The 23,773-nt window shown below is 33.1% G+C and overlaps 1 protein-coding gene across 2 annotated transcripts in view; it reads right to left on the bottom strand.

Annotated features, from left to right (window-relative positions):
- Positions 1-23,773, bottom strand: part of LOC106672145 (von Willebrand factor A domain-containing protein 8) — a 38,739-nt gene that overhangs the window by 11,515 nt on the left and 3,451 nt on the right. The window contains exons 2-14 of one of the 2 annotated variants that reach the window (XM_014403324.2): positions 22,379-22,459; positions 22,070-22,311; positions 20,266-20,433; positions 20,045-20,209; positions 2,609-2,767; positions 1,971-2,551; positions 1,568-1,731; positions 1,408-1,514; positions 1,155-1,345; positions 895-1,096; positions 686-834; positions 473-629; positions 229-409 (exon numbers count right to left, since the gene is read on the bottom strand). In XM_014403324.2, coding sequence (XP_014258810.1) covers positions 229-409; positions 473-629; positions 686-834; positions 895-1,096; positions 1,155-1,345; positions 1,408-1,514; positions 1,568-1,731; positions 1,971-2,551; positions 2,609-2,767; positions 20,045-20,209; positions 20,266-20,433; positions 22,070-22,311; positions 22,379-22,459 — 2,547 coding nt within the window. Of the gene's footprint in view, positions 1-228; positions 410-472; positions 630-685; positions 835-894; positions 1,097-1,154; positions 1,346-1,407; positions 1,515-1,567; positions 1,732-1,970; positions 2,552-2,608; positions 2,768-20,044; positions 20,210-20,265; positions 20,434-22,069; positions 22,312-22,378; positions 22,474-23,773 lie in introns of both variants that reach the window. The other variant, XM_014403325.1, reaches the window with a different exon arrangement.

The following is a 23,773-nucleotide window of genomic DNA, read 5'->3' as shown; positions in this document are numbered from 1 at the left end:
AAATCTTTCTGCCAGAGCATTATAAACAGGAAATTGGAGATGTAGAACAAATAAACTTTCAATGGAAACTTCCTCGGTAAGACTGGGGTCCACAAAAAAGAGCATGTAATAAACGGGAGCGTTATATCTAATTTTTACTAAATGTCAGCAGCAGCAGCAGTTATACCAGGATGATCACCATTTAAGTTATACAATATACTTGATATATCAATAATGTTACAATGTTACCTAAGGCGCCGAAAAAGTCATTCCCTAAAAATGGGAAACCTGGACGGTTTGCCAAAACTATCATTCGGAAGTCTGGATGGATTGGGATGATTCCGTCTATTTCCATTGCTGCTCTTGGATCTTTATTGCTTACAATTCTCCTACCGTCAGAAAGTATCATTTCTCCACTTTCAACTAATGTCTAAAAATGTATACTTATTAATAAACAACAAAACATTTTGCATAAAAAAAAAATAAAAAATACTTTTAATATGCATGTAACGTGAGTCGGAGCTTTATCTGCCTCATCTACGACCAACGCATGTCCATTTTTCACAGCAACCACCAAAGGTGAGTCCTCATAAGATACAACTCCATTTTTGACTGTTGGCTGCAGAGTCAAAGATTGAACTGTTGTATCTCTAAAATTATAAATTGTAGTAAAAAGACCCTATCATTATTATTTAAAAAATAATACCTGTGAAGCTGAATATATTCCCTTGGTTTGTTGAGAAGTTGCAAAAGTTTGTCTGCCAATTTATTTTTGCCAACTCCCTGATTACCTACAAGCAGCAAATGTTCTCCGAGGATAAAGTCTTGCATGAGCCTTTCTAAGAGCCCTACATGCTATATTTTTGAAAATAAAATATTAGACATCATTAAAAAATAATTTTATATTTGCCCAACCTGTGGAACATCATAGAAAAGGATATCAGGAACTTTGCTTGTAGCAGTTGTTTGAAAAATTGGAGCTGTTGTATTGCCAACTGTTACAGTATTGTCGTTCACTGTAATTTTCTTATTCAAATTATCTTCTAGACTGGACTCAACAAGGCCAGCTCTTGAAAGAATTGTATCTAAAGTTTGCTTTGCCAATGGGGGTAAAAATCTGAAATTACAAAATAATAAGTGATAGAAAATAATTCTTAATGAAAATTTTTGCTCACTTGGCTAAGCACGCCCTCTGAATTACACTGTAAGCATCATTTTCTTCATAATTAACAGCTCTTTGTGAAATCCTGAGTAGCTGTCTCGTTGACAAAGAGCTTGCCAATGATAGAAGCATGGGTTCTGAGGATTGTCGAAGCGAATGGGAAATTTCCAAAACTTTCTGTACAGATCTTGGAACTTTTTTATGCTAAAACAAAAACACCTTAATTAACACACTTAAAAAAATACAGATTAACCTATCTAACTTACAATACTTTTTATAATGTGAACTTCTTCTTCAATCGTCATTGGCCTCATTTCGTGATAAATAAACAGACTGAGCAGCTCTGGATTTAACCATGGTATCGTGTTTGGAGCTGAAAGAGACAAAGATGATGAAATACTCATTAAAAATTTCAAAGAAACTTACAATTCGGCTCGGCCAATGCGATTATCCTAAATGAAGGATGGATTTTCAAATATCCTGATGCATCAATAATATCTTGTCCATACTTTTGCACTAACTCATCGTATCGATTATGCTTTATGAGGCGTTTTCCATCATGAAGTTGTAACTCTCTATCCTGGACTAACCTGAAACAGCATTCAACTAATTATACCTATCTCAATTCAAAAATATGCAAAATATTATTTAAATGTATATTGTTAATTAAAGATGCAATGTGAAAGTAAAACTATAGTTCTGAGTCTGTGATATGAATTAGAAAGGTACTATGGATTGAAAATGTTGTTGAATTAGTTATTACAGGGCAAAGGCTTAAAACAATTAGTGTTAACAAAAATTTAGGCAGTCTTCTTTTCTTAATTTTTACCTGTGTAATATGGAAAGGGTGCTTGGATGAACTCGATGTAAACCATCAAGTATTGCAAGTTTTCCTTCTAGGGCTGCTGAGACTAAAGGTGAATTTTTCCAGTATGTATCACCATTCTCAAGAGTTGCTCTTTGTTGAATTAAATCCCTAGAAGTCATGTCTTGATATAATACAATAGGTTCCACTGTGTAACCAAGGAGTTTTGCAAATCTCAGAGCGCTCAAGGATTTACCACATCCCCTCGGGCCAATTATGCAGAAATCGCCTGCGACATGGCTTTCAGTGAGGCCGGCGAGGAAGTTATCATGGTAAGGAGTTCTGACAAAGTTGACCAGGTCTTCAGAAAGACCAGGTCCGCAGTTTAGTTGGACTGAAGTGTTTAATCCATTTGAATGTAAAGTCGCTTTAGCTCCTTCAAGAGAACAAACTACTTCATTCACCCTTGTTTCGAGGCATGGTGCCCCAACTTTAAAAGTGTCTAAAATAGCTTTAACACTAGCCAGCCCATCTTTGTTCAACATGTAATTCCCTGGGTACAGTCTACTAAGTACATCTCCAACGTTCAACCAAGGAAACAACTCCTAAAATTATTTGGCCCATTACTACAGAAAGATTTTCTTTTAACCGGATCAACTTACCATCAACTTTGTTCCAAAATGAATGTTTTCAATGGGGAAATCTGGCAATCCAAGCGATGTCGCTTCGGGAGAAATCAAGGCATATGCACATGAGAGCAAAGTCGTCAATTTATCTTGGGGAACATTTCGATATTCAGTGGACAACCTTTTCAACAAATCCTACAAAACAAAGTTTATGAAAAAAATTAATAACAATAAAAAATAATAATGCTATATTTAAAATTTGAGCAGAACTCAATGTTATAAGAAACATTGCCATATATACATACCCAAGTAATTTGAAACATTGCCTTACTTCTGGGGGCTTGTAGTTAAGTTGTTAAGTTGTAGTTAAGGAATGGCTTTTTTGAAGTAATATTTTGTTTATTTAATTTATTACCCTCCAATTTATTTCTTATTATGTTTATATATATTACTTATTAATATGCTGTTATTCTACTCTTTGTTTCTACAAGCAATATCACATAAAACCTACCAACTATGTGTGGTGTTTTTTTAAATGATGTATTTTCAGATTAACTTTTAAAACATATAACAATGTGTTATAAAAAAGACATCAAGAAGACAATTACAAATCTAAATGAAATGTTATCTTTGTTTTCGATCATCTTGGTCTGCTTATTCCTGTTATTTCATCAGTCATACAAGACTCTGACACAAAATCAGTGAAATAAGACTAGGATTATGGGGATGATAAAGCTACTAGTTCATCATCTTGTATATCTTTAACACATCTTTAAACTTAAGTAGGCAATTTATTTATTTAATTTTTTTAATGTAAGTTCGTTAATATGGTATACAACCAGTGCCTTCAGTTAACAGAAATTTCAAATTTGTCAGTAAGCATAAACTTATACTAAACAAAATAACATCAAAATCAATCCATTACTTAACAACCTGATTTCATTAGGAATTTTAAAGTTCAACAATAAATCATGACAATAATTGACGCGATGTTTTTATGTTCGTCATTGTAAAATTAATTAATTAATTTAATTGTACCAATTTTAATACATAAATAATAAAAACCTAGAATATATTATCTTATTTACTACTGTCAATGTTAATGTTTTTAATCACAGAATACCTGGTTTCTTTTAAACTTAATATATAAATTTTTTATTTTTCAGTTGCAATTTTTCTAAGAGTGATGGTTTTATAACAGTTAGAGTTTTTAAATGGTTAATGTATACATCTAACAATTCCCTAGAGTGGAAATGATAATAAAAAAAAGAAACTCCACATCACTTTCTTCTTAATTGCCCTACCTGCTGTCGGCCATAATCTGTTTTACAAAATGTACTTTGTGCAAAATTCTATCCAATTTCTATTTATAGAAAATTTTCATTAAAACAGTTGATAACATTCTATTATGTTATTGTTTTATTTAATTTTGGAATAAATAGGTTACAGTTTTATCCAGGCTCGCATCAGGTGCTTAATAGAATGGAAATTGCCATTTAATTCCTCAAATGAAGAATCCTCCCACAAAACTATTGTTTGGTGAAGTTGAATTCAAAAATGTTTAATGGAATTCCACTTGGTTTTCTCTATTCATTTTAATGTAAGTATTAGCTAAAAGTTTGTATTAGGTTCCCAGTATATATACGGGATAGTATCTAGTGCTAGGCACTTGAATGCTTAATGTGTAATCAACTGCAGTGGTTTGAGTGTATAATTTCTAGATTTTAGCTTCTGGTACTGTTTCAGGAAGTACTAACTGGTAATACAACGTATTTCAATTTGGTTTTGATTACCCATCACCCATTTAACATGGTTCATTCCTGCATGCTTCATTTGGACATGTTTCTGTCACAATCTGCTGAGTTGTTTTGCCAGCAGTCAACTGTAGTATAATTTTTTCTACTGACAGGGGAGGCTAATGAACATGGGATCACCATTTTTAATTAAACTTCTTTTGGTATTACTGTTGAAAATATTAGGCATGTGAAAATTGAAGTAATTTATATAATTTGTTCTGCATTTGTTGTTCACGTTTCACAATTCAATTTATTTCACAGTGACAATATGGTGATTTAAAGGGAATCTCCACTTTTAGGGTATAGACCATTCAGCCCCTTCTAGCATGTGAGAGCGAAAGTGCGGGATCCTACAAAATAGTGCTGATGGTTCTCAACGGGTTGATTTTAATCAAATTATGGTGCTCATCCACCCTCGTTCTATACGGTTTGCACATAGAGATTAAATTCCTGTTTATTTAAATGAAGAAATTTAAATGTTTGTTTCAAATTCACTAATTTCATGGTCCGCTTGACCAATTAATTATAAGTTTGTTTTAAAATTTAAAAAAGGAAAAATGAATTTTAATATATGTCAATGGTTATAATTTTACTGTTTTATTAATAAATTTGTTTTTAAAAAGTTTTAATTAATTTGTATTATAAAAGACACCTGATGAGCTTTTATTCAGGTCAGATCAAGACCTTCGGGGGCTCTGTTTTCTAATAATCACGAGAGTTGACCCGTCTTGGTTGAATCGAGAAATAAGTGTAATATTTGTATTTTAATGTTATTTATTATATAAAGATATGAAAATCATAAGCACGATTACCTACTTGGCTTGGTCACAAAATAATTATGTATTATATTTGGATAGATAAGCCAATTTTGCTCAACCACAGAATTATTCTTTTTGTGTTTGTGCAAAGCTATTTTTTCTTAGCAAGAAAAATGTTGATATCGAGTTTTATGCACCATCGAAATACCCCTGAATACAAATTTTTGAAAAAAACCAGACTTTTTCCCTACAAAAGTGTCGCCTTCTAAAATGTCTGCAATTTGTTTTGACAATTACAAAAATGTTTGTAACTTTGAAATGGGTACACTGATCTAAAGGAAATTTAACAGAGGTTTAGAAATCTATGCACTACACATAAGGGATAAATTTGGCCTCTGTAAGTACATTAGAATAATTCGAGAATAACAAATTGTTTAAGGAGTTTTTTTTTTAAATCTCATACTTATTATTCTCACTTATAATGACACAAAACCTAATCATTAACAGCCTTGAAGAAGAAATATTCTACTTTTCAATGGCTGTAATAATGTTGAGTTTGGATAGAATCCAGAGAAGTCGAATCCGAGAGGACATCTAGGCAAATAGAACTTTCACTAGCTATCGAGTCTAAAAATGTCTATTCTTTGATTGTGAAGAAAATTATACAATGATTTTAAAGGGTGCTTAAAATAAATCCGAATTAGTAAGGCTTGTTTTTAGGATTTGTGTCTAATGGAAACAAAGGAATAGTTTAAAAAATATTTTCTTTATAAATAGCTCTATCAGGTGTCAACGTTGTGTTGAAGGTTCCTAATCTAAATTTATGCAAATATTCTTCAATGTCCCGTTTTTTCAGGGGAAGGCCATTCTTTTAATTTAACAACCTGTTGAAAAACACTTTTGAAAATTTGCTTTGCCTCAATGCAAACGATGCGTTTGAAACAAATCCTCAAAAATTACGGGAAGATCAATCAACAACAGCAGAGATCAATCAGTTCGTGCGGGCAATCGACACGGTTTTGATTAAGCACCAAAGGGCTTTGCTTCAATCACGAAATTATTACGATCCGAACAAATTTCAGTTTGGAAGTTTCAATTACGGGATAGTATCTAGTGCTAGGCACTTGAAGGCTTAATGTGTAATCAACTGCGGTGGTTCGAGTAAAACTGGCTAATAGGAGAGAGTCACGCCAACAGCGAAGCTTAAATCATTAAACACTTTAACCTCGATTTGTTTCACAAGTGCAAATTTGGTCTGGAGGCGCGATTATGCATTGGCAGGGACAGTAATTTTAAAAACGAGTTCCAAACATCTCCTTAATCCCCTTTTCAAATGGGTAGTCGTCATAAATTTTAAAATGAATCAGGAATATACTAATTTTAAACAATCCTGCTTAAAATATTCTTGCCGTGTGCTTAAATATATTATAAAAAATACCTATGACGAAAAATGATCGCAGTTTCGTCGAAGTTGATCACCTTGTCCGCCAATTCTCTCCGTGTTTTCTCTGCATGCTACTGATGTTAACGGTTGTTAAAATGGTGACCGGCAGAGCAGCGATTTTGGGCAAGACCTTATTTTAGGTGTTAGCTTTTAACTACATCTTGTTTTTGTCAAAATTTCCTAAAGAATTCAGATATAGATTTTTAAAAGAAAAAGTAAAACGAAAAGAAATATAATTTGGATGTGGATGTGTGTGTGAGAGTGGGAGAGGGAGAGGGAGAGGNGAGAGAATAAAAGACCGAAGAGAGGGGAGGAGAACCATTTGCTATTGATGATTCGTGAGGGAATTAATGTAATCATTCATAAGAGTAACACCATCATTAATATTAATATTAATCTGTTGAAAAATTTGCAATAAGTCCATAAAAACGTGGTGTGTACTCGGAGTATTTGAGTACCCGAGGCATATCATTAATGAATAAAAGAGGGGTAAATACAGAGCCTGGCGGGACGCCGGACGTTAATGAACCACTAACTGTTGTTCACTACACCTAATAAGAAAAGATGGTTTAAACATGCTTACAAGCAGGGGAAAGAAAGAGAAACGATTGGAACAGAACTAAAAGTACTTTTAAACTCAACCAATATGATAATACTAGTCTGATTAGTACAAAACCTATGCGAATGTCATCAATTACACAAAGCAAACTAGTCTCACAGCCGTGTCCTCTGCGCAAAACTGGATGAAAGTCACACAAGATAGTAGTTGCAACTCTCTCGTCAAGATGACTAATCACAACTTGTTCTCTAGAAAATCGATGATTTTTCTTAACATTCTCATCAATGAGGCGATTTTTCAAAAATCATGTCGAGAAAAAGTGTAATAGAATTATTGCCCTCTAATGGGGCAAGCATGAAATGCCCGTTTGTACCAACGATCAAGCAGATTAGGTCGGTTTGCGCTTTAAAAAATTTAGGAATGTTCATGTCACGTTGCTTCCGATCATTTTGGTCTGCAAGGCGCGTTTAAGTATCAGGCTATCTCCACCGGTAGGCCTGGCCAAACCGACGAGGATAGCTAGACCAAAATGATCGAAAAATACCAAATTATAGGTTCTTCATCGGACCTCAAGAAGAAATCATACAATTTAAAACATATTTGTTTAAATAACGACATAATTTTCAAAGTAGCGTTAATGATAAAAAAAACAGACCAAATATTCAATATTATCTACAAGAAAATATATTTTCATTGTTGTTGACATGCAAATATATTTGTAAAAAGCGCACTATCGTTCTTTAACCTCAACCATTGGTTAGTTGCGTGCACTTAAATCATCGTCCCAGCGTTATTCCCCATACAATTTCTACAAACATTTTTCTTACTTGTTTTTGTTGAACCAGAAAAATCATCGACTCATAAATCATAGAAAAAATGATACTTTTTCTATTTGAAATATGAACCAGATCTGCTTGGTCATGATTCAAACCGTCCTAATTTTCTCAATTTTACAAGTTAATCTAGTGATTATAAGCTTTACCTTTTAAACAATTTTGCAGGGTGTAACAATTACCCTACGGCATTTCTACCTACATAATTGGATTACACATGATTGAACGCTCTGACAAACAATCCCGTTGACAAAAGGGGAAATTGAATCACGGGTCGGGCCAATAGAGGTCATTAATTGAAAATTAGGACTAACCCTCCTGTAATTACGAATGGGTTTCATCGATCAAATAGCTATTTCGGCCCGCATTTTAACCGAGGGCTAAAGAAGCTAGGGACGGATGGGAAATGGGTTAGACAAGATGCGTGTACGTACCGTCTCGCACGAAACAATCCATAATAAAAGTCCATTGATGACGGGTCTGAACGTAAACTGATGTATTTTATAGTCAATTGTTTTGAAAATAAAACAGTCCTGCGATTTAAAGTTTGTTGAGTTTTTTATTCGTTACTCTACACGCGAAACCCATGGAATATGAGTACGATCAAGGGGTTGTTAAGTACAGAATAGGAGGAATGCCGAAAGAAACAATAAATTTGAGCAAAAAAATTTTTTTAAAATTAAAAGCGTGGTTTTTAATCGAGCTTTGGAAGATCCTTTGGCCAGAGATGAGCATAGCGTCCCTAACATAGCCTACTCCTGAGTGTACCGTGCCAGTGGTGAATTTTCTTTCAAACTATCATAATTACCTAATTTTTATCAAAACTTAGATCTCGTTTAATTTGGTACTTAACATAAGTAAGATGTAATTAATATAACGATAAAATATGTGTTTTGAAACTTTTGTGGGGATTCCACGACAGTCTGGTGTCTATGTATAGTCCCTAAGTATTTGACTTGAATGGAAGTCGGTATCCCTTTGTGGTTAATGTACAGTGGAGGGTAAGTTTTCCAATGTGGACGTACATTTTCCTTCATTCGGTCTTGTCCTCCACTTTTTGCAGTCTTCCATAAGCGGTCGGAGGTAGCTTGGATAGGATTCGAGTTAGAGGAAAAAATTTCGGTATCGTCCGCGTAGGTGGGCCAGCAGTGTAAATGATATAAAGGACCAAGGACCATCCTTGTGGGACACCGGCTTGTTGTCTGATTCCGAGAACTCGTTGCCACATTTCACTCTGAAGCAGCGGTCGGTTAGATAGGATTTCAGGATAAGGTAATAAAGAGTGGGTATCCAAAAAATTTTAAGGACCTTATAGAACCTCTACAATAAAGATTATCCTGTATATAAGAATGAGTGTTGCTGTTTTAAATGAGAAGATGAGAAGAGGCGGATTTCAACTAGGTTTTCCTTACAACGAATAAATATATTTTGCAGAACCTAAGTGAATATTTTTCATTATTGAAAATGGATCGTTCACGATTGCGGTTTATTTTAGTATTTCTGTACATTCTTTTGATATTTATTAGACTTTTTTGTGCATAAATAAAATCCTCGGGATCACGAAGGGTGCATGCAATGCGATGGCTGACAACTTCTGCCCCTAGAAAACATTGCAGATTTATGAATGTTTCCAGTACATATTCGAACTTTATCATCCAATTATTCCCGTCTCGGGTGGTTCATTTAGAAAACAATCAGTTTCCGATCTCGCGACATCCCCAGCAATCGAGTCCATCAAATTGACAACTAGCGCGTTTCTGGCCTGAACAATTGCAACGGCAATTAAACTTTCTGCAGTGAGGGAAGTTAATTAAACTCACACGACAGGGCGTAACACTTGTCCCCGGATCGGCGATGGTGTTCACTTAGAAATCAAGTTTTCATCAGCCGTTTGTCAAAAAAGTTTCCCCATTGTCACGCGCTTTCTTGAATGACGGTTGGCACAATTATTTCGCTGGCACGCCATTCGCCCATAGGTGGGAGGAACCAACAACAGAATTCTCTAATTCAGATGTTTTTTAAATACATTATTTTTTTATTACAATAAATAAAATGTTATATACAAGTAAAAAGTCACTAAGTACGTTCGAAAACAAACAAATGAAAAATTAATTTATTTTCAATCTTTCAACATGTGAAAAATTTTGACACATTAATGAAGTAAAACAAAAGATTCTTTAACAACAGAGAAAAAGAATTGAGGCATTAAACAATTATTAAAATTAATTATGCACAACCTAAAAAATCGAAGTTATAAGCGCAGAACTGTTTTTTTTTCACTTTTAACTGAAACTATTAATTATTTAGAGAAATGATAAATAGTGGAGTGAGTGTGTTGTTCAATCTTTCAATCTTTGTTCAATCAATAGTAGGAACTATCTTTTTAAAAAGATCATTAATTATTTTATATATATATATATATATATAATTTAAGAGAATTAAACTAACAATTTGATGTAAATTTAAACATCCCATAAGTAAAGTTTGACTCTTGGAAAAATTATTATTCCCTTATTTCTTTAATTTATTTTGATGTACATACTGACATATATAGTATTTCAAAGTTTATATACATTCGGAAGGAGAGGTGTAGTAAATTATTAACGTAAACCCTGAGGGTGCCGGTGTTTTTGAAAAAAAAAAATTTGTAATTATGTCGGATTCGAATGCAGGGCCGCTGGATATGTAAGAATTCAAATCATTATTTCTACATTTACATAGACTACAAATCATGTTTAATAAACCAACGTGAAACAAACAACATATTCGCAAAAGCTAACCCTAGGTTTAATTTAACAAACTAATCATTCAAAAATAATCCACGTCCAAAGTATTTTCCACGGGATTGTTAATAGATGGCCAATGTCGACTATGCCTAGAGGAGATAGAAACAACACAGCATATCATGAAGCCTTCGAACAGCTAAGAAAAGGCTATTGCACACCTTGGAAAGCCAACTTAAGCAACGAAAACTTAGACACCATATTCTTGAGAAGAATTCTGTTCTATTTGAGTACCATAAGCACTATTAGGACACAAGAGACGAAAGTTTAAGTGTATAAGGGGGAAACCTTTACAACTCCGCAAAGAAAAAAAAGAAGGCGTTTTGCATTTTATTGTGTCGTATTAAACAAATACCGATTATACACGATTTTCTAATCATCCGTCAATCGAGATTTTAATTTTTATTATTAGCAATTAGTACTTATAACATTCGATATAAAATTTAAAAAGGAGTAAAAATGAACTAAAAACAGCAAATGCTATTTTTTGTAGTATATATTAATCGGAACTCTTTAAAAATTATAATATACATTAAATTCTAACTAAATAATTTGACAAACCAATTAATTTGTTTAATGCTTTATTAAATATTTACACGTTCTAAATAAAATTGTTAGTTATGTACTATTTTACTACATTAGTTTTCCAGGAACCTTGGATTGAAAAATTCTGATGAGGACAAAGTCCTCAAGATCGATTCTATAATAAAATTTAAAAACAATAACGGTTGAACATGTCTCTTTCTATAAAAAAATTATTCAAAAATTAAAAAAAAAATAAAACTTCAATATTTCATTAACGTCTTTATCTAGAAATATTTCAGAATTTAAATATAAAAAAAGTATAAAAAAATATTTTAAAAAAGAGTAAAAATTATGTATGCAAATTAACTAAAAACAGCAAATGCTATTTTTGTGGTATAATATTAATCGGAATTCTTTTAAAATTATATGTACAATTTATATATACATATATTAAATTCCAACTAAATAATTTGACAAACCAATTAACTTATTTAATGTTTTAAATATTTACACGTTCTAACTAATATTGTTAGTTACGTACTATTTTACTTTATTAGTTTTCCAGGAACCTTGGATTAAAAAATGCTGATGACGGAAGTCCTGAAGATCGTTTCAATAATAAAAAAATAAAATATATAAAAAATAATGGTTGAACACGTCTCTTTCTATAAAAAATATTCAAAAATTAAAAAAACAAACAAAAAACTGTTCAATATTTCATTAACGCCTTTATCTAGAAATATTTCAGAATTTAAATGATATTGATACCAAGTTTGGTGATAATTTACCGAAACAAAATTTAAAATTAAAAAAAAAATGGGGGGAGCGAAAAATCAAGTAGTTGAATATTACAATCAATTAAACAAACTTTAAATAAAATAAAATAAAGAAAACCAAGGAGAGAACCGGATTATATATATATATATATATATATATATATATTTTTTTAACTGCACTTTTGTTATGTCAAGATTGACTTTTTCCGGACTATTAAACTATTGTTTTTATAAAGGGAAAATGACTTCTGAAATATAGTATTTACCTTTTTTTACGGTTTTTGTACACGGGGAAATTATTAACCAAGTTAAAGACAGCAAAAGGGTCAAAAATCTATACAATTTAATTTTAAAATATAAACACATTACCCGCACACGTTAATTTACAAGCATAAATGGAATATGCGAAATTTCACCACACTGACAATTACAATTAATTGAATACGAAAATATTACATTAAAACTTACGTCGTTGTTGAAATCTAATAAATGAAGTCCCTATTGAGAAAACATAACTTTACAGAGACTATTAAAAAGTTATTTACTGATATAAACCAATAAAAAGAAATTAGAGACAACTTAACTAGATTGAACATGATAAAATATATTACTGTAATAAAATTAGTTCTGCACTATTCTTTGATTTCTTCTTCAAAGCTTTAAGAATTGAGGAAAAATGAAATTGAATGAACGAAAATTCTATGAAACTGTACACGAATTGAAAGGAAAAAACTTCACATATGGGATGAAAGATTTAACTTATCGAAGGGAACGAAAAGGAAGATAGTCGGGGTTTTCTGCATACTTACAATTTAATAAAGACTAAAAAGATATGCAAAATATGCTGGATAATGCTATAGAAGCTGAAGATAGAGGATAACAGCATTCCTTGATAGCGAAGATGTATTTCTCAGAATTGAACCAATATTTGGACATCAAGTATTGAAGACACTGTAGCTCAGTCTTTCTATTTTATAAATGTCAGAATTTTTCTTGCACTAAACATTCACGTTTATTTACAAAATTATTTACTTAAAAGTTGAGAGATTTAGTTAATATCAGAGTAGGGGTCGACGGAGGGCCTCATGAAAACAATAGGCATGAAAATATGCAGTTGAGGTCTCGTGGAATTGCTTTGAATCAGTTGTTCTCTTCTTGCACGGCCGAAGTTTTGGATAAGCGGAGGCGTGGGTGGTGGCGAAGGAGACTCTGGAGGTTTTTGGATACCCTGGAAGACCTGTTGGAAATCAACTTGCTTCGCGGCTATCTGAATCCGTGCGGATTCGGCGTCGACGATCTTGCCCTTATTTTCCCAAAGGGCACCTTCGAAGGTCGTCGGAGGGTTGACCCTTCCGGTCGCTTCCAACCACTGGTAGACCCTTTCCGAAAACCGTTCCGCCTTCGGGGATTCGAGGCTCTGGTTCAACAGGCAGTCTTCCAACGGTTCCGTCTTTCGCTTGGGAGGAGCGGTGCTGGCAGAAGAGGTCCGCTTTTTAAGTCTCCTCGTTCTCCTGGCAGGGTCGTCCGGGGTCAGGATGGCGTGACGGGCACCGCTCACCCAAACGGTCCTCACGAAAAGGGGCCTCTGAGACGCTTCCCAACGCGAAGGCATTTCGAAAAACACGTGCCGACCTCTCGCACCGAACGGCAGCCTTTATTTGGAGCAGGCACGACATTCCTCTACAATGACACAGCTCCCACCACCCCTAAACCTATACAAACCACCCCCGATCATCCACCAACCCCTCCCTCAGTTAAATAGCTCCGCCTTCTTCCTTTTCGGATATCCGATTGTCAGAAAACAATTTCCGGATTGGAAAAAATATTCCTCTCTTGGTGAGAACTTAACGCCACATGACACTTCATGAATATGAAAGTCATATTAAAGATCTGCTAAACTCGCTATAGGTCTGCATCCATCAAAATTTGGTGCAATTTTCAAAATTTCGTAACAAATGCATTTTATAACAATAACAGTGCAGAATCGACCATATTTTCGTTTATTGATTTAGGATTACTTCGAATTTGTAAAATAGAAGAAATAAGAAATATATGAATCTAAAAAAAGTATTAGTCATTAACCAAAAAAAAAAAAGCAAAATGAAATTTCACAATTTTCAAATTTAGCAAAAAAAATTGTTTTAATGAGACGTACAAAAATTAAGTATTGTAAGGGTGTGTAATTTACATTAAGGAATTAAAACAAACCTTGGAGTTTTAGGTACAAATTTAGCTTTAAAATTTAAACAGTCTTAAATCTAACAAGAGGAGGCTACAAACCTGGGATCACAGATTTGAACGAAAGTTTTTTATAGGTGATAATAGGCCCAAAAATATTAAACACGTGTGCGAGTGGTGAAATTCTGCTTTCCAACGGTTTTAATAACCAAGACCAACCTTTTATGTAATAATCTCAAGGCCTTACATAAAAAAGAATAATTAATTGAAATAATTAATATGGTCAATTAGACCACTAAGCATAAATCGATCAATGTATAATAAGTAAAGAAGTAATCACTTCACTAACAGCCCCCCCCCCCGTGGCTACCTCATAAGTTGCTGAGAATCGAATCATGATTAAATGACATTTGAAAAATGGTAAAAAGAGGGAAAATTCGAAAGGTTGTAGGTTGGCATGGGGAGTTAGTGTCTGAGTGGATCGACGTAAGCTCAAGTACGAGCAGCAGCATATTGAGCCGAAGGTCATGGGTTCGAATCCCACTCATGACACTACCTTTTTCATCTCAAGACCATACATAAAAGTAATAATTAAATGAAATAATTAATACGGTCAATTAGACTACTAAACATAAATGGGTTGTAATAATGTTGAATTAGGATATAATCCAGAGGAGTTATACATTTTTAGGTGGTAAATCGAACATCGAGACAAGAAAAATTGACCTCAGATAACCAGTGCAAAATGCTTATTTTTTGAATGGATGGTATCAAACCGTTTTGATTATAATTATAATTATAATAGTTGAACATGTAATTATGCATCTACTTGAAGATATTTTGATAAACAATTATCACTATAAGAAATTTAATGTATTCAGTTTAACGATAATGTAGTGTGCATTTTATTGCTCATTTATGCTATTGCATTATTATATGATTTGATAACATAACATATAATTGAACAAATACCTAAACATTTCTAAAGTCAGAAGATAATATGTAGTACAAGTATATTTTATAAAAATAAAAAGGAAACATTAAAAAATATTTTTAACCATTTCCAAGTGATTTTCAATACGATCATTACAATTTAAATAAATAAAATTAAGTTGACAATTAAGTTTTATTTGCCTACCTCTTGTGAAATGATTAATGCTATAATAAAAAACAGGTTTTTCACCTAGTTCATTTAGTTATTATTATCTTTTATTCTTTGATGACATAAAACCAATAGTGACAGTTCAATTTCATTACAATGGGCATTGTTGTGTCTGGCTTAGCATAAAAGGATTGTAAAAGTGAATGAAATTGTTTAAAGTGAGAGCTGTATTTCGACAATGAAAGGTGGATGGACAAAAGGAACAAAGTTCAAAAGAAATCTTTCTTCAAGGATAAGTCAAATTTTGTGAAAGGTTTGAAAATGTAGTTTGTTATAGGTATATTTTGAAAGAAATATTTGTGTGAAGTTTAATATAATAAAATATATGTAAAGTAAATTAGTAATGCAAAAGATAATGCATTTAACTACAGGCTAGATGACAAACAATATACTTAGTTTAAGCATATTAAGTTTTTGTTAATTATTATTTATACAATTTAATGTATAACTAATTTCAAACCAATGAAAATCATGTCAAGTTCAAATTGTGGGAACAAGAAAACCACAAGATCGATGAAGCGTTTTCAGTTCTGTTAGAATGATCATGAATAAATAGGGTTACAGATGAGAGACAGTTTTCCAGTTGTATTTGCTTTGTGATACTAGAAACATGAAAGTTGTTCAGCTATTATTTCACAATGTCATACTGATTTTGTACTGTTTATTAAAAGCTGAGGGGAGGCCATTTCGTTTTGGACCCATGGTCCAAGGAAGCCCACAATCACGGACACCATCAAATGAACACACTATCAACAACAAGGATCACAGAGGGGATAATATATATAATCCAAATGGTAAAACATTAAATTTAGCTCATCATGAAAATGATTATAACCGTCACCCGGAAAGAAACCAGGTGGAGAATCAAAAGCAGTTTTTGAACACTGGTTGTCCCTTAAGCAACCCTGTGGTTTATAATGCCTTAAACAACAAGGATGGTTCAATTTATAGCGACAACAGACATCAGAATAACAACATACCTAGGAATACAGGCTGGTTGGGAGATCAGGATTCTACTGGGATATACAAGAGAGGTTATGATCAACCACAAACATCTGCTGAGATAAAAAATAGTGGGTATGATGGACCACAAAATCCTACTGGGATGAAAAATATAGGTTATGTTGAACCACAAAAACCTACTGGGATAAACAATAGAGGTTATGATCAACCACAAACATCTACTGGGATAAAAAATATAGGGTATGATGAACTACAAAACCCTGCTGGGATCAAAAATAGAGGGTATGATGGACTGCAAAACCCTGCTGGGATCAAAAATAGAGGGTATGATGGACTACAAAGAACTACTGGGATAACAAATAGAGGGTATGTTGAGCCACAAAAACCTACTGAGATGCGTAACTTACATTATGACGCTGGGTCAGGACAAAATTCACAGTATATGGACAAAAGTAATGATGAGAGGCAAAAAGGCTACACTGGCCTTTTTGATGGTTACTAAGATGAAGAAGAAAAAAAAATCATCAGAAAAACAAAATTTTCTGCAGGATAACAAAGGAAAAATTAACATTTCACCAATACTATTTCAACACAAGGGGACCTAAAAAACAAAACTAGAACTGTAAAAGAATTAATTTAAAAAACATAGGGATTATCTTAAAAAACATATTATAAGAAATCATTGAATTAAACAGCTTTTTAATAGTCTATTCTTTAAATCACCTAATTCCTCACCGGCTTATGCAATCAATAAAATATTTATTAATACAAAATTAAATTAAAAATGTGACAATGATGTAGATATTTTATTTGGTTTAATAAATGTATGATGAGTTGATACTTATAAGTAAAATTGGAGAGATGAAAACTAGTCTAACCAGAATCAAATCAAAAGAAGTTTCATTAATTAAAATATTAATTATTAATGTTTCATGAAATTAAAACGATTTGCATTGGTTAAATATTTTTTTAGTGTACCAGGAGTTAATTTAAAATTACTCATCATTTTATGAACTAAGTTCCTGATCAAAAACTCTAGCTAAAACCATTTCACTTTAATTACTTTAGTTTTAAGTTTTATTATATCATATTCTTATCTATACAAAATAATTGTGTGGAGATATTTATATTTTATAAAATTGTCCATATTCAACAAGAAACTTTATATGTTAATACTTTCTATCATCATTTATAGTTTTGATAATTATCAAGCAGAAAATACCTTGTAAGGATATACATTATAAAAGTATTTTTAATGTATGATTTCCCCTTGAGGACAAGGGGGTATGAACCTTGCAACAGCTCGATTGTTTCCGAACATTTTAGGTCTACTACAAATCCCTGTTGTTTTAGCCTGACAGACAAGTTTTCATTTTTTGCCTTCTTCAGTGTGTGTTACAACTAATTAACTTATAAAACAGATCCTATTGATAAAATAATGACAACACCCAGGCAAATGAAAATGATCAGAAACGACCAAGCTGCAATTTTATTTAAAAAATATAAAATTTAAATCACAATATAAAATAAATACTGAATTATAATTTAAAAAAAATATTACAGCACTACAAATAAATATATATTTAACTTTATTTTCTTGTATGTTCAATTTTTGTAAATTATGTTTTTATTGTATTTGGTATTAAGAGATTGAAAATATATTGTACTGATTCTAAACTAAATATCAAAATGTTTCAATATTTCCTGTACCACAATTGCAAATTGTCTAAACAATTTCCACATCATTTATGTATACAAATTAAAAACATTTAAGTGTCTTTAAAAACCTGAATATGAAAGTTTGTCAGTTCACTTGAAAGTTATGAACTAATATGAAATTATTTGTAAGGGTAGGTGTTTATGGATTAGTACACTACTGACTTATTTACCCAATTAACAAGGTACTAAATTAAAATCAATGAATTGTATGATGTTCTTATTTTCAACATAGCTCTTAAATTATCAGAAATCAAAATTTATTTTGTGTAAATTAATAACTAAGATTGGAGACTGCAGTGACTGAGTGGTATTGAGACTAGTACGAAAAAAAAAAAAAAAGTAAAGTGGTTTGATCTGTTGTCAGTGATACACAACACCTCATGCCTGGAGAATTACTCAAAAATAATGCCAAGGCGTAATCAGTGACCAGTTCCTAATCACCAGTCTCTGTGACTTGGGATACCAAATCGTCGTAGAAACTCCCCTCTGAGCACCAGATGCGACTAGACTGGCTGGATATCATCATCACTGATGAGTTCTGGATCTCAAGGAGGCATATGAAATGACAGGCTCAATGAAGTACCAGACCTCGAGGTATAGAAATAAAAGATGTTAAAGGAAGCGTTCATGGAACTACATTTCTTTTAAGCAGCTGGAGACGCAAGTGAGCATACTCAAAAGATGCTCAGGGATCTCAGGAATAAACAACTCCAAACAATGCTCCTCACACTTTCTGTAACCATATTGAGATCCTCACTATCCACAGCATACAAACATATGGACAGAAAGCGAAACTTTTCAGCAACTTGTCTGACAATTCTGGCTGCTGAGCATACCAACTTACAGTGACAGACCCTGGCAAGTCATAATGGTACATGATTAAACCTGAGGGCAGGTGAAGTTGGGTAGTGGGAGTCTTGCACAAAAGAAGCAAATATCTTCAGGAAAGAGGTTAAGTTTTGGTTGATCAAGAAAAAAAATCCTGTGTTATTTTAATTCACTTAACTTTACTTTTAATTGCTAAAGATGCAAAATTTAAAAATGCATTTGATAGACAAAACTAGTGTTCAAATTAAAAAACATTAATGCTAAATTTATGGTTTCTTATTCATTTGTATAACATTATAGCCACAACAACTGCAGTTCAAGGTGTTTATCAATGTAAATTAATTTTATTTTTTATTTATTAATTGTTAATTGCTAAAAGATGTTAGTTAAAGTTTTCATTTTATCCTGACCACTCAATAATATAGATAAACAAATATATACACCAATATGCACTAATCTTTTGAAAATATTTCATTTATGCTTATAGTTTCATATTTCAAATCAATCCCGATTTATAAATTTGTACAATAAAATATAATAGTATACAAATTATCTCTTTTTACTAAGTTAGTACCAACCCTAAATCTCCTTAGTCTTTTTATTTTTATGAAATATATGCTACAACGCAAATTTATTTCAAATAGTATAAGAAGAATATATTTTTTTACCTCACCAGGTTGGGGGAGAAGATAAAGCTAAAAATATCTGTAACTGCAACGACATTTCCAAAAGGTACTATTTTTAAACTTTTACTTTGAAAAGCACAGATATCTGTACCTGTGTACTTTAATATAATTATATTATGCTTTTTATAAGAAAGTAATTTGAAATAGAAGAATTGAAAATGGAAAAAATCCTCCTTATTTACTGTATATTAAGTATTATGTAATAAATATATATTAAATAATATTTAAAAGTTCTCAATACAGATAAGGGCTGTTTATTGAAGATTTAGTTTCTAAGACTTAAGACTAAGAGGAAAGTATTGCTTAAAGACAAATAAATTATAATGAATAGCTTGATATAAAATTAAGAAATGTAGGTAAATGCAAAGTAGGTTAAAAAAAAACCTTATCATTTCACTTAAAGCTGGTACAAAAAATTGATTATTTTTAATTTATCATAAATCACAATTAATTTTTTATTACCTGATAAGAAGTGGATGGTATATCTCTAGCCTGGAACCTTGACCTTAGTGGAGGATCCAACGGATTTCCTTGATATCCTGGAACAGGGAGTCCGAGGGCTACTACTCTGAAATCCTCACTAACCCTCACCAGCTTCCACTTGTCTAGTTCTTCCTTGCCATGTTCCTAAAAAAGAAAAAAAAATATTTCTTCCAGTCCAATTAGATTGAATTTGATCATACCTCAAGGAGTTTGTCAAAGCGTTTTGCTGGTATAAGGAATCTCCCATCCTCGAGATGCATCTCTCGGTTTTCGAGCAAATTGTTCAGAACTGGTAGTACGTTTCTTTCTGCCTTTTCGATTCCTTCCAAAACAAGGATTCTCCCTTCAAGTGCAGCTCTAACAGCACTCTAAAAAGCACAAAATAATTATGATAAATAATAATTGTAAGTACTGCAGAAAATACCATTAGTTAGGTTTAACAAATATCTGTAAAATATTTGGCTACAATAAAAAAGTTCTTTGTTCTCATAGGAAAAAAATTGAGACATACGTGAAATAACTAATAAAAATTACTTCCAAATAAAATCATAAATTATTTTGTTTAGTTTTTGATGTATTAACATAACCCATATGCTGAAATAGCTTTGTGAACATATTATCAAATTTGATCAGTATTGTATAAGTTAAGAGCCGGGGGAACATATTATGCAACGGGCTGAATTTTGTAGTTTTGCACCACTGAACAAAAGGTCAAAGCTGATCTGAGAAGTCTTAGACAAAGAAGTAACCACAAATCAATTGATGCGTAAATATTTCTTAATTGAGGTATAAGGTTAAAAGGTGTGGTATAAAAGGAGTCAAGTTCAGTGTCAATTCAGTTTCGTGAGATGCACACAATGATATCCTATAGTACACTACTTCTTGGTATTCAGCTTGGTCTTGTAATGGCCATGCCATTTCCTTACAGCCCAGCTATGATGAGCCCGTATTATCCAGGAATGGTACCTATGCCCATGTATTCTGTTCCAAAGCCAGTAGTCTATCAGAAAGGTATGGTAGATGGTGCTGGTTACTATGGAGGAAACCAGGGATATAACGGGTATGCAAATGACGGAACTGGACACCATGTCGTGAGGGACCACAATCAGGTTGTTAACCAAGGAGCTCAAGGTGTGAATGGAAAACATGTAGTTGTGAAAGGTAATGAGGGAGGACAGGGATACCAAAGAAACGTTGCAGGAGCCAATTACAACAATGGAGGAGATGGCTACACTGGAGCGCTGAAGAACGTCGATGTCTCTTCCAAAGATGGCTATGGAGGATTTGGTAATCAGGGCCACCGCAAGGGACACAAAACAACTGGATTTCACAAAACCTACCACAACGTAGAATCTGGAAAGGATTCTAAATTTGTTGATGAAGACCACAGTGTCGGGGAAGAAAACTTTGGAAAAGAGTTCGGCAATCAATTCGACAACAGCGCTTGGGATCAGTATGACCATGGTAGACGCGGAGGTGAATTTGGAGAGCACGTCGTCAACAATGCAGGTGGAGGCAATGGAATGAAATCTGTCGGTGTGCACGGGACAAACTGGGATGCTAGAGACCACAATGGATATTCCAACAACAGAGACTTGGCCTACCAGAGAGGACATATGGAATCCAACAGGAACAATAACCACGGAATGGGACATTCTGCTGGACATGGAGGAGCCGGAGGTTCATACTATGTGGGACCTTACATGGGATAAACATCAAATCATTTTAGTTCACTCTAAACATCCATTTTACCACGCTGTGTCAATTTTTCTATAATTTATGTTAAATATTAATAAATTTATTTGATTAAAGCATAATCATTTTATTAATACCAATGTAATACAAAGAGCTCCTGTGTATAAATTACTGTTTCAAAAGTGAAATCAATTTAAAAATACTTATTTAGTTTTCTACAATGAATTTGGAACAGCCACAGCATATTCTGCTTGAACATCATTATATATTTTATTAATGCAAATACTAGCTGTTGGAAAAAATTCAGACCTGATCGATGTATTTCGCTGTACCGGATTCTATTTCTCTCCTTTGTTTAAGATCGGCCTCTGTTGTATCTCTCGAAAGGGAAACAAATTCAAGTTCTCTTTCTGTTAGCTCAAGAAACTGCATGGCCAATCTTCTTTTCAGTGGGCCAGGCCGTCCAACAAGAAAGATATCCTGAGAAAGCATGTCTTTCTGTAACATCCATCGTAGATGGTGGAGTGTCTCCTGGTCTGGTTCTTTCAACACTGAAAATTAAATAAATGAACTAGGCGAGAAAAAATTGTTAATGGTAGATGAAGAACATTTACTTACAATAACTTCTTGGGACATACTGCGGGTTTTTGGTGGGCTTTACTGTTTTTCTAACATCTCCAATGCTCACGCTGTTCTCACCTATAAGATACATACTTTGTATGTAAATAAATAAAACTTTTGTCAATCACTATGGAGAAAAAATACTGAATTAGTAAAAACCTTGAATTCTTCCTAAGCATTCTAAAATCTCTATAATGGGTTTAGCGAAATTGCCTTCTGAATCTCATTAAATGGACTGACATCAAAAACCCACTAAATCAGGACAGAACAAACCACAATTGTTTTTATTGTAGTTTGATCCTCCTGATCAGGGGACTGTGGTAACTGAATAGTTAGCATATCAGACTCATCATAAAATCGTCCAAAAAAAAAAAAAAAAGAAAAAAAAAGTCAATTAGACCACTAAACATAAATGGATTAATATATAATAAGTAAAGAAGAATCACTTCACTAACAGCTCCCATGGCCACTTCATAAGTCGCTGAGAATCGAATCCAGATAACCCGGCATTTGAAAAATGACAAAAAGAGGGAAAATTCAAAAGATTGTAGGTTGAGATGAGGAGTTGGTGTTTGAGTGGATCGAAGTCATGATAGCGCAAGTGGTTAGTGCAGCAGCATATCGAGCCAAAAGTCTTGTGTTCGAATCCAGCTTGTGATACTATTGGGTTGTCCGGAAAATAATGCAGGATTTTGGTATTAAACAAAAAAAAAGAAACTAGTTACTTTAAAGCAATGTTCTTTAATCAAAATAATTTCCCATACTCTCAATACATTTCTCCCAACGTGTTGGTAACTTATTAATTCCGTCTGAGTAGAATTCAGAATTTTTAGAATTGATAAAGTCAATAAATGCATTTTCCAGTTCCGTTTGATTTTTGAATATTATGTGTTGTAAGTAGTGGTCCAGGTGTCTAAAAAAATGGTAGTCAGTAGGCGAGAGGTCCGGAGAGTAGGGTGGGTGAGGCAAAGTTTCATAGCCAAGCTCCAATAATTTTTGTGACGTTACACGTGACACATGTGGTCGAGCGTTGTCATGCAACAAAATGGGCCCTTTCCGATTGACCAAAGAGGGCTTCATTACTGCCAATTTCTGATGCATGGTATTAATTTGGTTACAGTATGATTCAGCATTGATGGTTTCGCCAGGATTTAAGAAGCTGTAGTGTATTAAACCAAATGAAGCCCACCATACCGTAACCATTACCTTTTTTTGATGAGTTGGGGGCTTTGGAAAATGTATTGGAGCTTCTCCTTTGTCGAGCCACTGTCCAGAACGTCTAGTGTTATCGTAGAGAATCCACTTTTCGTCACATGTAACAATTCTGGCCAGAAATGGGTCATTTTTGTTTCGACAAAGAAGTGATGCACAAACATCAAAGCGCTGATTTTT

The sequence above is a fragment of the Cimex lectularius genome, unplaced genomic scaffold, assembly GCF_000648675.2.
Source record: "Cimex lectularius strain Harlan isolate CLEC.00 unplaced genomic scaffold, Clec_2.1 scaffold90, whole genome shotgun sequence".
Lineage (NCBI taxonomy): Eukaryota > Metazoa > Arthropoda > Insecta > Hemiptera > Cimicidae > Cimex > Cimex lectularius.
This window is presented reverse-complemented; position numbering and strand designations above follow the sequence as displayed.